Source organism: Salvelinus sp. IW2-2015, linkage group LG18 (assembly GCF_002910315.2).
Source record: "Salvelinus sp. IW2-2015 linkage group LG18, ASM291031v2, whole genome shotgun sequence".
Taxonomy (NCBI): domain Eukaryota; kingdom Metazoa; phylum Chordata; class Actinopteri; order Salmoniformes; family Salmonidae; genus Salvelinus; species Salvelinus sp. IW2-2015.
In genome coordinates, this window is record NC_036858.1 from 63035044 (window position 1) to 63048520 (window position 13477).

Below are 13477 nucleotides of genomic sequence, written 5' to 3' on the forward strand. Positions count from 1 at the left end.
TCATGGGATTACTAAAACCGGTATTAGAAAACAATGCAAAGACACAATTATGATGTTTATAAAGCACTTTTATTCAAATCAAATGTTGCTAAAAGTTCATTTTAAGTGCTTTAAGATTAGCCTAATTCAATGCGTAATTTATTTTAAATAATCGAACACATTTGTACACAGTTGACCAGCATCACATTCATTTCTACTTTCCTGTCCGTTTTACAGACATAAAAGCTGAAGTTGTTTTTATTTACACATGGGAAACCTTTCATGCATGGCTTATCTCAGCTGACCAGCATCACATTCTGTRCTATTTACCATTTCTTTATTATTTAACGATTTTCTTTCTTTTTTTTTTTTTACACAGAAACCTTTTATGCATGGCATCTCAGTTGACTAGCTTTTGTGGAGGTCTCTCTCCCCCTGTATCAGTAGAGAACGGGTCCCTATAATAAATTGCACCACCTCTGTAGGGACTTAAACTCATCAAATCTCGTTGCAAAGTTAGCTTTCAGTTTATCTGGAAACTCCAACATTACGGAATTGATCTGTGCTGATAATGACTGAATCAAATTGCGCAGTGTAGGGAAAGGGAGGGTTTTGTTTGGGCTCAAATCAGAGGGGGAAATAACACACTTCAATTTCAGTCATGTCAATAACTGTTTTATCCCTCCCTTGTAGTCCCAAAGTGAGTTAGAGTTTTTGTATTTTTACAGGGACAGTGCACATTTTAATCAACCTTTCAGTAAAAGTGACTGTTTTAGGGAGCCCGCTAATATTCAACCGCAGTCCCTGGGCCGGTTATTAAAAACAATACAAATATTGATAAACAATAAGCAGTGAGCACATGCAGAGCAATATAGGACAAGCAACACGTAGCACGCCGACAGACTGAGCAACATAGGACAAGCAACACGTAGCACGCAGACAGACAGCGCAACATAGGACAAGCAACACGTAGCACGCAGACAGACAGCGCAACATAGGACAAGCAATACGTAGCACGCCGACAGACAGAGCAACATAGGACAAGCAACACGTAGCACGCCGACCAGACAGCGCTAACATAGGACAAGCAACACGTAGCACGCCGACACAGACAGCGCAACATAGGACAAGCAACACGATAGCACGAGACAGACAGCGCACATAGGACAGCAACACGTAGCACGCCGACAGACAGCAGCAACATAGGACAAGCAACACGTAGCACGCCGACAGACGCGCAACATAGGACAAGCAATCACGTAGCACGCGACAGACAGCGCAACATAGGACAAGCAACACGTAGCACGCAGACAGACAGCGCAACATAGGACAAGCAACACGTAGCACGCCGACAGACAGCGCAACATAGGACAAGCAACACGTAGCACGCCGACAGACAGCGCAACATAGGACAAGCAACCGTAGCACGCCGACAACAGAGCGCAACATAGGACAAGCAACACGTAGCACGCCGACAGACAGACGCAACATAGGACAAGCAACACGTAGCACGCCGACAGACAGCGCAACAATAGGACAAGCAACACGTAGCACGCGACAGACAGAGCCAACTAGGACAAGCAACACGTAGCACGCCGACAGACAGCGCAACATAGGACAAGCAACACGTAGCACGCCGACAGACAGCGCAACATAGGACAAGCAACGCGTAGCATGCAGACAGACAAGACAGAGCGTGCTACGTGTTGCACAAAGCACACTCTGGTGTATCAGGCAGTGTAGGGATCTCATCTGCGGTGAAAAAGCTGATAGTCGGGCAGACAGACCCTGTACCCCTGTTAGCAGCTCTGATTGGCTGTAACTTGTATGTTTGGTGACGATTGACAACAATTAATCGGTGGGTCTACAGGAAAACAGATTCTCCAATTGAAGAATATTGAAAGAGGGCTCCTTTTTCGTACTAAACATCAGGTTTTTGCAGAGTTTTTGTACATTTTGTCAAATTTATGTTCAGAATTGATCAAAGGGCCATTCTAAATTGAATAAAAGAGCCCTATCTGGCCCGCGGGCCACCAGTTGAGTAGCCCTGCTCCATGTTCTGGACCTAACTTGTGTCGTCATGACAACGACAGAAGAGTTGGCTACAGGCAGCAGCACATGCAGTATGAAACCAGTTGAGTATTTCATGTATCGCTCAGCTCAGTGGCACAGTAGTGGTAGTGATGAAACTTCAATATGAGCAGAGTAAAAGAAATGTGAACAATAACCACTTTTCCAGATTTAGTTTTTGGCATCTGTGTGTTTGTCTGTGTTTAACGGTCTCTCATCTGCAGTGGAGCTCCGCCAGGCCATAGTAGCCATGATGAACAGGAAGGATGAGCTGGATGAACACAACATGTGAGTTCCTCTCTCCTAATGTTGATGGTATGAGTTGATCTTTGACATGTTGTGAAAAATCTAGTGGAATTTAGAGCTATGTATGCAAGTTTTCTGTGACTGTGTTTTTTGTGATTGTATGGTAACAGTATTGTGTTGTGTCTTCCGGGACTCGAGGTCCCTGCGCAGCCTGCTGGATGGGGAGATGGAGCACTCTGCAGGGCTGAGGCAGGAGACAGACACCCTGAGGAGACGCCTGGATGAGCTGGAGGAGAGACACACAGCCAAGGTGCAGGCTCTGGGCAGGTGGGTTCCACTGGTGGTGGTTGTTCCCAACGGCAGGTTCCCATGGCTCAGTTGGTTTCCTATCCCTGTGCTACAATAAATCAGCAGATGTCACAAAGTGCTTCTACAGAAACCCAGCCTAATACCCCAAATAGCAAGCAATGCAGATGTTGAAGCACGGTGGCTAGGAAAAACTCCCTAGAAAGGCAGGAACCTAGGAAGAAACCTAGAGAGGAACCAGGCTCTGAGGGGTGGCCAGTCCTTTTCTGGCTGTGATTATAGAGTTTACCTGGCATTAGTTCCAGATCGTTCATTAGATGACCAGCGGGTCATATAATAATCAACATGGGTTGTAGAGGGTGCAACAGGTCAGCACCTCAGGAGTATATGTCAGTTGGCTTTTCATAGCTGAGCATTGGGTGAGAGAGGGAGAGGGTGTCGAAACAGCACGTCCGGACAGGTAGCATGTCCAATGAAACAGGTCAGGGCTCCATAGGCAGGCAGAACAGTTGACCATTGGTGGTTGAAAGGAAAACATGGATCTCATGGAAACAGTCTTCAGAAGTTCATATGATGAGGTGTTTTTGGGTGGCTGGCTTAAGTGAATGAGTTGAGTAGTCTGCGAAGTGCGCTTTTAACATTTTGAGCACTTAGTCACACTTTTTTTAGAGTGTTTTATCTTAGCCAGTCCAGTCCTTCCACCTTCTTACACGTTTATACCATAAACAGGAAATCAGCATTGCCACTGAGCCTCAATGTGCTTATCTGCCACCCAAATCTGGCTGATCTATATCAATAGTCTCTAAAAATACTGGAATTGGTAAGTAAGCCTTCTGTGTGTGTCTAACAAAGCCCAGTGGATGTGAGCTGGACTAAGATCCTCTCATAGATTTACCACATTGATTCATCACAGTGAGAGGAGTGGGTATGGGCTGGTTAAGACCAGTACCACACTGACTGAGGCAATGCTTCTGACACGTATGTAACGCTGACTGACTGAGGCAATGCTTCTGACGTATGTACTGACTAGAGCAATGCTTCTGCCAGTTAAAGCTGACTGACCGAGGCAATGCTTCTGACACGTATTGTATGTACTGACGGATGCTGAGGCAATGCTTCTGACATCGTATGTAATGCGACTGACTGAGGCTATGCTTCTGACAGTATTGTAAGTGACTGACTGAGGCTAATGCTCTGACACGTATGTAACGCTGACTGAAAGCTGAGGCATGCTTCTGACAGTATGTATGTATTGCTGACTGACTGAGGCATTGTCTGTTCTACGTATGTATGTAAGCTGACTGACGCTGTGAGGGCAATGCTTCTGAACAGTATGTATGTAACGCTGACTGACTGAGGCAATGCTTCTGACACGTATGTATGTAAGGCTGACTTGACTGAGGCAATGCTTCTGACACGTATGTATGTAACTGCTGCTGACTGAGGAAGATGCTTTCTGACACGTATGTGTATGTAACGCTGACTGACTGAGCAATGCTTCTGACACGTATGTATGGTAAGCTGACTGACTGTAGGCATGCTTCTGACACGTATGTATGTTAAGCTGACTGACTGAGGAATGCTTCTGGACACGTATGTAGTAACGCTGACTGACTGAGGAAATGCTTCTGACACGTATGTATGTAACGCTGACTGACTGAAGCAATGCTTCTGACACGTATGTATGTACGCTGACTGAGTGCAATGCTTCTGACACATGTATGTAACGCTGACTGACTGAGGCACATGTTTTCAAGCACACACGGACGCAGAGAGCCTATTCCCTACCAGCATGGAGCTCGGGCCGTTCTTCCGGTGATGTTAGCAGAGCAGAAATGAGATCTCACCCAGGAAGGCGGCTGGGCAGGCGGCCAGGAGAGAGTGGGCCTGGCCAAAGAGACAGTGGTCCTCTGCTCGGTTTGGAGGAAACACACACTGATAGATTATTCTTTCTTCTTACTTGGCACTGAGTGTTTCCTGAAGGTGGTTGAGAATGGGATATTGATGTACTGTAAAGACCCCTCCTAAGGTTTGGGTGATTTTACTGTAGTTGCTGAGAGGATTTTAGTTGTTTTGCTGCTTTGTGAAGTCAATTATCTAGCTGTCTCAAGGGGCTACTGTATAGTTGAAGCTCCCACTTTCAACAGTCTTCTACTCTACTCCGTCTGCCTACTGTGCTGTGGGCACAGAGGAAGAAGGTTTATGAAAGGAAAACCACAGTAAATGTTTGAAGTATTGTTTGTAGAGCCTCTAAATGGCACTCAGGAGTATTAGACGTAGATGTCCTGTATTTTATCCTCTGAGTGTTTTACTGTAATGTTTTCTCTAACTGGGGCAGGTTTATACTCTGTTTTTTACTGTCAAATCCAAATCAAACCTCTGGGACTGCAATCCCAGAAGCCTTCAGTAGAGGTCAAACAGGAAGTTGTTGAAACTCTTCCTGCCTCTTACTCTTTCTGATATCTGGACTTTTCCTCTCTCAGCTGACCCAATTTCACTAATGGGCTTATAGACCGTCCATTCTGACCGAGATGTTTGGGTGGAATACCCCCATGTTAAACTCCCTCAACGACACATGCCGGTTGTACAATACACAGCTAAGTTAGTGCTGTAGGATGCCTTTGAAACTTTCAGGGATACTTGTAATGTAGAATGATGAGCCCATATAAAAAAGGACTGTCTGGGACATATTCTCCAGTTCCAGTTGTCAATCTGTTTCTGTTCTTGTGTAAGAACACAGCCCCTACATTATCCTTCTAGGTCGTCCTCTACATTGTCTTTCCTTCAGTGACACCTTCATATTACTCTATAGTACAATAGATGGCTACACATACTCTCACTGTACAAAACATTAGGAACACCTTTCTAATTTTGAGTACCACCCCCTTTTGCCCTCAGAACAGCCTCAATTCATCAGGGCATGGACTCTACAAGGTGTTGAAAGCATTCCACAGGMATGCTGACCCATTTTGACTTCAATGCTTCCCATAGTTGTGTCAAGTTGGCTGGATGTTGTTTTGGTGGTGAACCGTTCTTGATACACAGGAAACTGTTGGGCATGAAAAACCCAGCAGCATTGCAGTTCTTGACACTAACCAGTGCGCCTGGCACCTACATTCATACTCCATTCAAAGGCACTTAAATTTTGCCCATTCACCCTCTGAATGCCACACACACACAATCCATGTGTCAAGGTCAGCCTATGTCGATACATTTTCACGTCGATACAGTGCGATCCATGTGCACTGTTGGCCAGAGAACTGATCTCTCTGCCTGACTGCCTGCCCCGTGCCTGCCCTGCTCTCTCTCCCCCATTCTGGTACAGGTGCCCTTGCCACCTTCTCTATCCCCGGAGCTTTGCTCGCCTACATCATACGCAGACATCGCTAACTTTTTATTGATCTGTGGTTGGACTATTTGATTAGTGACTCTTAGGGCAATAAACAAACATGTTGCTGTTGTTCATTTTGCTGTTGTCTACACTTGGCTTTTACAATGTTGGCGATACTTTTAGAGCCCGTTGCTCTGTGAATGAGGAAATATATGACTGTTTCTCCCTCGAGTTTTGAGAGAAACCCTACGCTTGCTCCGAAAGTGCACGTGAGAACTATGCACATTTCTCCCAAACAATATGGGAGAAATAAGACTCCTGTTTTTACATGTCAGGACTGTTCTCTTGGTATTTAACCATTCCTGTTCTTACATGTCAGGACTGTTCTCTTGGTATTTAACCATTCCCGTTCTTACATGTCAGGACTGTTCTCTTGGTATTTAACCATGTCTCTGGACTTCACACATCTCCTGAAATATGTGGCGTTAAAGACTTTGGTGACTATGAATTCTCCTTCAAGTGCTGTCTATAAATCCAAATGTTGTAGCCCTCGATCTAGACTTGCCATTATCTTGCTGCTTCTATTGTCTGGAAATGTGCAGTCTAACCCAGGTCCTGACATTCTTATCCCTGCCCAATTAAGTAGTCAGAYTGGCCTGAAGTTTTTGCATATGAGTGTTATAAGTCTTCTGCTGAAGCTTGATTTTGTGAATATATGGATAAAAACTGCCGACCCGGATGTATTTATGTTTTCTGAAACCTGGCTCAAAAAAATCTATTACAGACTAAAATATTGGCATAAATGGTTACAATGTGTTTTGTACAGATCGTAAATCTAAGGGTGGCGGTGTTGCTGTATATGTAAAAGACAAGTTCTCGGTGGTCGTGTTGACTTCTGTTACTTAACCTCAGCAATTTGAATATCTGTCTTTGAACCTAAACCTCGGCTCATCTTTAAATGTTGTTGTAGACCTCCATTTGCTACTGTTGTCTCTCTGGATTCTATTTTCGAATTGTTATCACAGAATGTCAACTCTGAGTTTGTCCTGATGGGTGATCTGAATCAGGACTGGTTAACATCTAGCTCTGATCAACTCTAAATTCTATGCAATACCTACAATCTCACTCAGATTGTCAACAGTGTAACTAGGTTGAATATAAAATGTCCTCTTTGATTTGATCTTAACCAATACTCCTCATCGTTTTAATGCTTCTGGTATTTTTGCAAATGACATAAGTGATCACTGTGCTATTGCCTGTGTGTGAGATGGTAAAATTCCTAAGAAATTTCCAAGTGTCATTACGAAAAGAAACTGGAAACGGTTTGATATTCAAGGTTTTTTTACAGGATGTATCTAGCATTGAATGGAATTAATCCCTGATGTTGAACTAGCCTTTTCTTACTTCCACAACGCATTCCAGGATGTATGCAATAGGCATGCCCCTTTAAAAAAAATCAGGATTAAGGGCAGAGAGAACCCTTGATTTACTAAGGAACTTACTAAAATCATAAGGAAACTAAATGCTATGTGGGCTAAAGCAAGAGGGTCTGGTTCGGGAGATGATTGGATAGCTTTTAAACATCTTCGAAATATGGGTGTGGCTATGATCCGTAAATTGAAAGCAGACCACTACCTGAAATCTACTTCAGATAATTTAAATAATCCATCCAAATTTTGGCAAGTAGTGAAAGGTTTGGAGTGCAAAAAAGATACACAGCTTCCCAAACAATTGTTGGTAGACATACAGATTGTAACTGAGAGAACCTCCATTCTGAAAGCCTTGAATCATTTTTTAGATGCAGGCAGTTTATTTGAAAAGGTCAAAGCCCGCTATGAATTTATCTGACACCCCTGTGCACTCCTTCACCAGGTTCCCCATTTCATCCTTCTCTGTTTCAGAAGTGTGTAAAGCCCTGAAAGAAATTGATGGAAAAAATCTCCTGGACCTGATGAACTATACCCCCGCTTCCTACACCTAGCTGCAGACATCATTGCTCCCCCTTAACATGTATTTTTAACATCACGCCTGATGTTAAAACCTCTCTGGGATATGTGGGACGGTAGCGTCCCACCTCGCCAACAGCCAGTGAAATTGCAGGGTGCCAAATTTGAATATAAATATTCATTTACCTTTGATGATCTTCATCAGAATCCACTCCCAGGAATCCCAGTTCCACAATAAATGTTTGTTTTGTTCGATAAAGTCCATCATTTATGTCCAAATACCTCCTTTTGTTTGCGCATTTAGTACACAAATCCAAACTCAGGAGGCGCGGGCAAGTCCAGGCGAAAGTTCAGACAAAGTCATATTACAGTTCCTAGAAACATGTCAAACGAAGTATAGAATCAATCTTTAGGATGTTTTTATCATAAATCTTCAATAATGTTTCAACCGGAGAATTACTTTGTCTGTAGAAATGCAATGGAACGCAGCTAACTCTCACGGGAGCGCGTGAGACTGAGCTCATGGCACTCTGCCAGACACCTGGTTGAAACAGCTCTCATTCCCCCCTCSTTCACAGTATAAGCCTCAAACAAGGTTCTAAAGACTGTTGACATCTAGTGGAAGCCTTAGGAAGTGCAATAGGACCCCATAGACACTGTATATTCGATAGGCAATGACTTGAAAAACTTCAAACCTCAGATTTCCCACTTCCTGGTTGGATTTGTTCTCAGGTTTTTGCCTGCCATATGAGTTCTGTTATACTCACAGACATCATTCAAACAGTTTTAGAAACTTCAGAGTGTTTTCTATCCAAATCTATTAATTATATGCATATTCTAGCTTTTAGGCCTGAGTAGCAGGCAGTTTACTCTGGGCACCTTTTTATCCAAGCTACTCAATACTGCCCCCCAGTCCCAAAGAAGTTAACGAAATCCCCAAGTTATGAAAATCTGCTTTTGTACTGCCTCTCCTGAAAGGTGGAGATCCTTCGCTACTTGACAATTATCGACCCATATCAAAATTGTCTGTACTGTCAAATGTACTGAGGTSCTTAGTTAGTAGGCAGCTAAAGGCCTACTTCCAAGAAAACAACATCTTAAATGGAATGCGAATCAGATTTTTAGGTCTGGCCACAGCACTGTTTCATCAACATTGAAGGTTTTAAACTATATGGCATCTCTCTCTGTTTCTACAGTAGGGCTGGCCCCATTTAGTCGACTGGTCGATTGTTTGGTCAATGGGCTGTTGGTCAACCGAAATGTCTTTAGTCGAGCAATCCATTTTGAGTCTCATAGCAAAGGGTCTGAATAATTATGTAAATACTTATCTTTTTTATTCTATTTAAAAWAAAAAWAAATGTTTTCGCTTTGGCATTATAGAGCGTCTGCTAAATGACTTAAATGTAAATGTAAATGTGTGTAGATTTGAGGAAAACAATATATTTAATCAATTTTAGAATAAGGCTGTAACTTAACTAAATGTGAAAAGTGAGGGGTTTCTGAATACTTTCAGAAAGTAATGTGTACAGACCCGATATACAGTGTTTCAGATGCATGTCGGGTACAGACTGATATCAGTGCTTTCAGAATGCACTGTTTGGTACAGACGTGATATCGTGCTTTCAGAAGTGCTGTGTGGTAAGACTGATATACAGTGCTTTCAGAATGCAGTGTCGGTACAGACCTGTATACAGTGCTTTCAGAATGCATGTTGGGACAGACCTGATATAAAGTGTTTCAGAAAGTACTGTCGGGTACAGACTGATATACATGTGTTCAGAATGATTGTTGGTAACACCTGAATACAGTGTTCAGAATGCATGTTGGGTACAGACCTGATATACAGTGCTTCGAATGCAGTGTCGGGTAGCAGACTGATATACAGTGCTTTCAGAATGCAGTGTCGGGTACGACCTGATATAACGTGCTTTCAGAATGCACTGTCGGGTGAGACCTGATATACAGTGCTTTCAGAATTAGTTGTTGGTACAGACCTGATATACATGTGCTTTCAGAATGCAGTGTGGGTAAGACCCTGATATGACAGTGCTTTCAAATGAGTGTTGGGTACAGACCTGATATACATGCTTTAGAATGCAGTGTCGGGTACAGACTGATATACAGTGCTTTCAGAATGCACTGTTGGGTAAAGACCTGAATATACAGTGTTCAGAATGCACTGTTGGTACAGAACTAATACAGTGCTTTCAGAATGCATTGTGTCGGGTACAGACCTGATATACAGTGCTTTCAGAATGGCACTGTTGGGTACAGACCTGATATACAGTGCTTTCAGAATGTACTGTGGTACAGACATGATATACAAGTGCTTTCAGATGTCTGTTGGTACAGAACCTGATATACAGTGCTTTCAGAATGTACTGTCGGTACAGACCTGATATACAAGTGCTTTCAGAATGTACGTCGGTACAAGACTGATTAGTGTTTTAGAAGTCTAGTTGGGTACAGACTGATATAAGTGCTTTCAGAATGTACTGTGGTCACAGACTGATATACAGTGCTTTCAGAGATTGTACTGTCGGGTAAGACCTGATATACAGTGCTTTCAGAATTACTGTCGGTAAGACCTATATATACAGTGCTTTGAGATGCACTGTTGGTACAAGACTGATATACAGTGCTTTCAGAATGCATGTCGGGTCACCTGATATACAGTGCTTTCAGAGTACTGTGGGTAAGACCTGAATAATTCAGGCTTTCAGAATGCTACTGTTGGGTACAGACCTGAAATATACAGTGCTTTCAGAAGTACTGTCGGGTACAGACCTGATATACAATGCTTTCAGAAGTCGTGCTGGGTACAACCTGATATAGCAGTGCTTCTAGAATGTACTGTTGGGTACAGACCTGATATACAGTGCTTTCAGAAAGTACTGAAACCCCTTGACTTTTTCCACATTTTGTTGGTACAGGCTGAATTTAATATGGATCAAATGGATTTATTTGATATTTCGTGATATCCATTTGGTAGTTAGTCTTGTCCCATCGTTGCAACTCCTGTAKGGACTCGGGAGAGGCGAAGGTCGAGAGCCATGCCAAGACACAATGCTTGCTTAACCCTTAATGTGTCGGAGGAAATACCCTACAGCTGTTGACCGTGTCAGCGGGCATGCTCCCGGCTCGCCACAGGAGTCGCTAGAGCGCGATGGGACAAGGACATCCAAACCTTCCCCTAACCCAGACGACGCTGGGTCAATTGTGCGCCGCCTCTTGAGTCTCCCAGTCATGGCCGGCTGCAACACAGCCCAGGATCGAACCCGGATCTGTAGTGAAGCCTCTAGCACTGCCTTATACCGCTGCGCCACTCGGGAGGCCCAAATGTTATATTTTTTTATTTAACCAGGCAAGTCAGTTAAGAACAAATTCTTATTTACAATGACGGCCTACCCCAGCCAAACCTGGATTACGCTGGGCAAATTGTGCTTTGCCTTATGGGACTCTCAATCATGGCCATTTTTGATACAGCCTGGAATCGAACCTAGGTCGGTAGTGACGCCTCTAGCACTGAGATGCAGTGCCTTAGACTGCTGCGCCACTCTGGAGCCCTGGCCTACACTGGTCTACACAATACTCCATAATGTCAAAGTGGCAAGCCTAAATATTTGTTATGGAAGCTTAAATATTTGTTATGGCAAGCCTAAATATGTTCAGGAGTACAAATGTGCTTAACAATTCACACAATAAGTTGCATGGACTCACTCTGTGTGCAATAATATTGTTTAACATTATTTTTGAATGACTACCTCATCGCTGTACCGCACACATATAATTATCTGCAAGGTTCCTCAGTCAAACAGTGAATTTCAAGCACAGATTCAACTATAAAGACCAGGGAGGTTTTCCAATGCCTTGCAAAGAAGAGCACCTATAGGTAGATGGGTAAAAAATAAATAAAACAGACATTGAATATTCCTTTGAGCATGATGAAGTTATTAATTATATTTTGAATTGTGTATAATACATCCAGTCACTACAAAGATACAGGCCTGCTGCCTAATTCAATTGCCGGAGAGGAAGGAAACTGCTCAAGGATTTCACCATGAGGCCAATGGTGACTTTAAAACAGTTAGAGTTTAATGGCTGTGATAGGAGAAAACTGAGGATGGATCAACAACATTATACTTACTCCACAATACTAACTTAAATTATGGAGTGAAAAGAAAAACTCCTTGTTCATTCTTCTGTGGATTGTTTTAATATGGCAGTTAGCAACCAACTTTAAGGTGCATTATCGCCACCAACTGGACTGCAATGTGCACCTCAATCATCTCTCAATCACCCACATGGGTATATGCTTGTAAAAACCAATGAGTAGAGAGGTGGAACTTGCAGCGCGTCAAGCTTCTAAAATGGAACCAGGTTCTAAGTTCTAACCAAGTTCTATTTCGGTGCCTGGCTATGCCTGTTGAGACATACCYGCAGTTTGGATGAAATAATTGAATAACATGTACTGTTTGTGTACATTTATTTTGCAACGGTCACGCACGCAACGTGGGTGGTCTGGTTAGTGTGTAAAACAAAAAATATGTAGAAAAGATAAAGGAGCTATATATTTTTAAATAAGATCATCTTTGATAACTAACAGTCACCAATAACAATTAGACGGTCAGAGAGAATCTGTTATAGTCACTAAGCATAAGAACACAGTGTAAGCCATGGCAAAATGTGTAGAATTGCAGGAAATTCTGTGGTTAAAATCTTAGGGAAAACACTGTAACTGCTCTTGCCCATGCGGGAATGCTAACCTGCCTTTTCCAAAGCAGGAGGGCACATTTGGAGTGATCAATGAGACACACCTGAGCTGTGGAATCCCCTCCGTTGCCTCTGGAACGCCAGACATTTATTACCTTTAATTAAATCGCACCGGAATTGTGTTTCGGCTTGCCAACTCGGATAACAACGGCCCTATCGTCCCTCCGAGAGCTCATCAGCCGGCTTTTTGAGATCTCCTGTCCCGGGTGTCCTTTGTGGGGTGGAATGGGAGGCGATAAGCAGGGTACAACGAGAGCGGGGAAGGAAGGCAGGGGTTGTTGTTGTTAACAGCACTGTAATTTTCTTCGATTCTGATTTCCCCCCAAAACCAACCGTAAGCGTCCGCACAGGCCTTGTAAACACACGTACTGCTACACACACTTCTGAGCAGACACACGCTTGCGCCTCCCTCGTGCATAGAGTCTGTAGTGACAGTAAACAATCACATGAAACCTGTAGGGCTGCATGTATAATCCTGCTCCAGAGTTGGGCTGGGGTTTAGAAGGCTGTAAGCCTTGAGGTTTACACACACTCACACACACTTACTGGTCCAGTCTGATGCGCTTTCTCTCTCTCTGGGCCTTGATTCTGTTGTCTGTGTCTGCAGAGAGAACGAGGTCCTCAAGGTCCAGCTGAAGAAATATGTGGGGGCTGTTCAGATGCTGAAGAGAGAGGGGAGCCAGGGCAATGACACCGGTAAGACACCACGCACGCACGCTCACGCAATGCTCCATATCTAAACAGGGCAGGAAAAATGTATTCTCTTATGCATGACAAGGTCAGTGTTGAGCCACCACTCAAGGATGTAGTAAGTGAATAATAAGCC

General features: G+C 43.4%; 1 protein-coding gene across 1 annotated transcript in view; it reads left to right on the forward strand.

The window, feature by feature from the left end:
- Positions 1–13477, forward strand: part of LOC111978102 (sorting nexin-29) — a 186852-nt gene that overhangs the window by 28020 nt on the left and 145355 nt on the right. Inside the window, 3 exon segments of the mRNA XM_024007911.2 lie at positions 2274–2337; positions 2494–2622; positions 13259–13347. Of these exon segments, the coding sequence (XP_023863679.2) occupies positions 2274–2337; positions 2494–2622; positions 13259–13347 (282 nt within the window).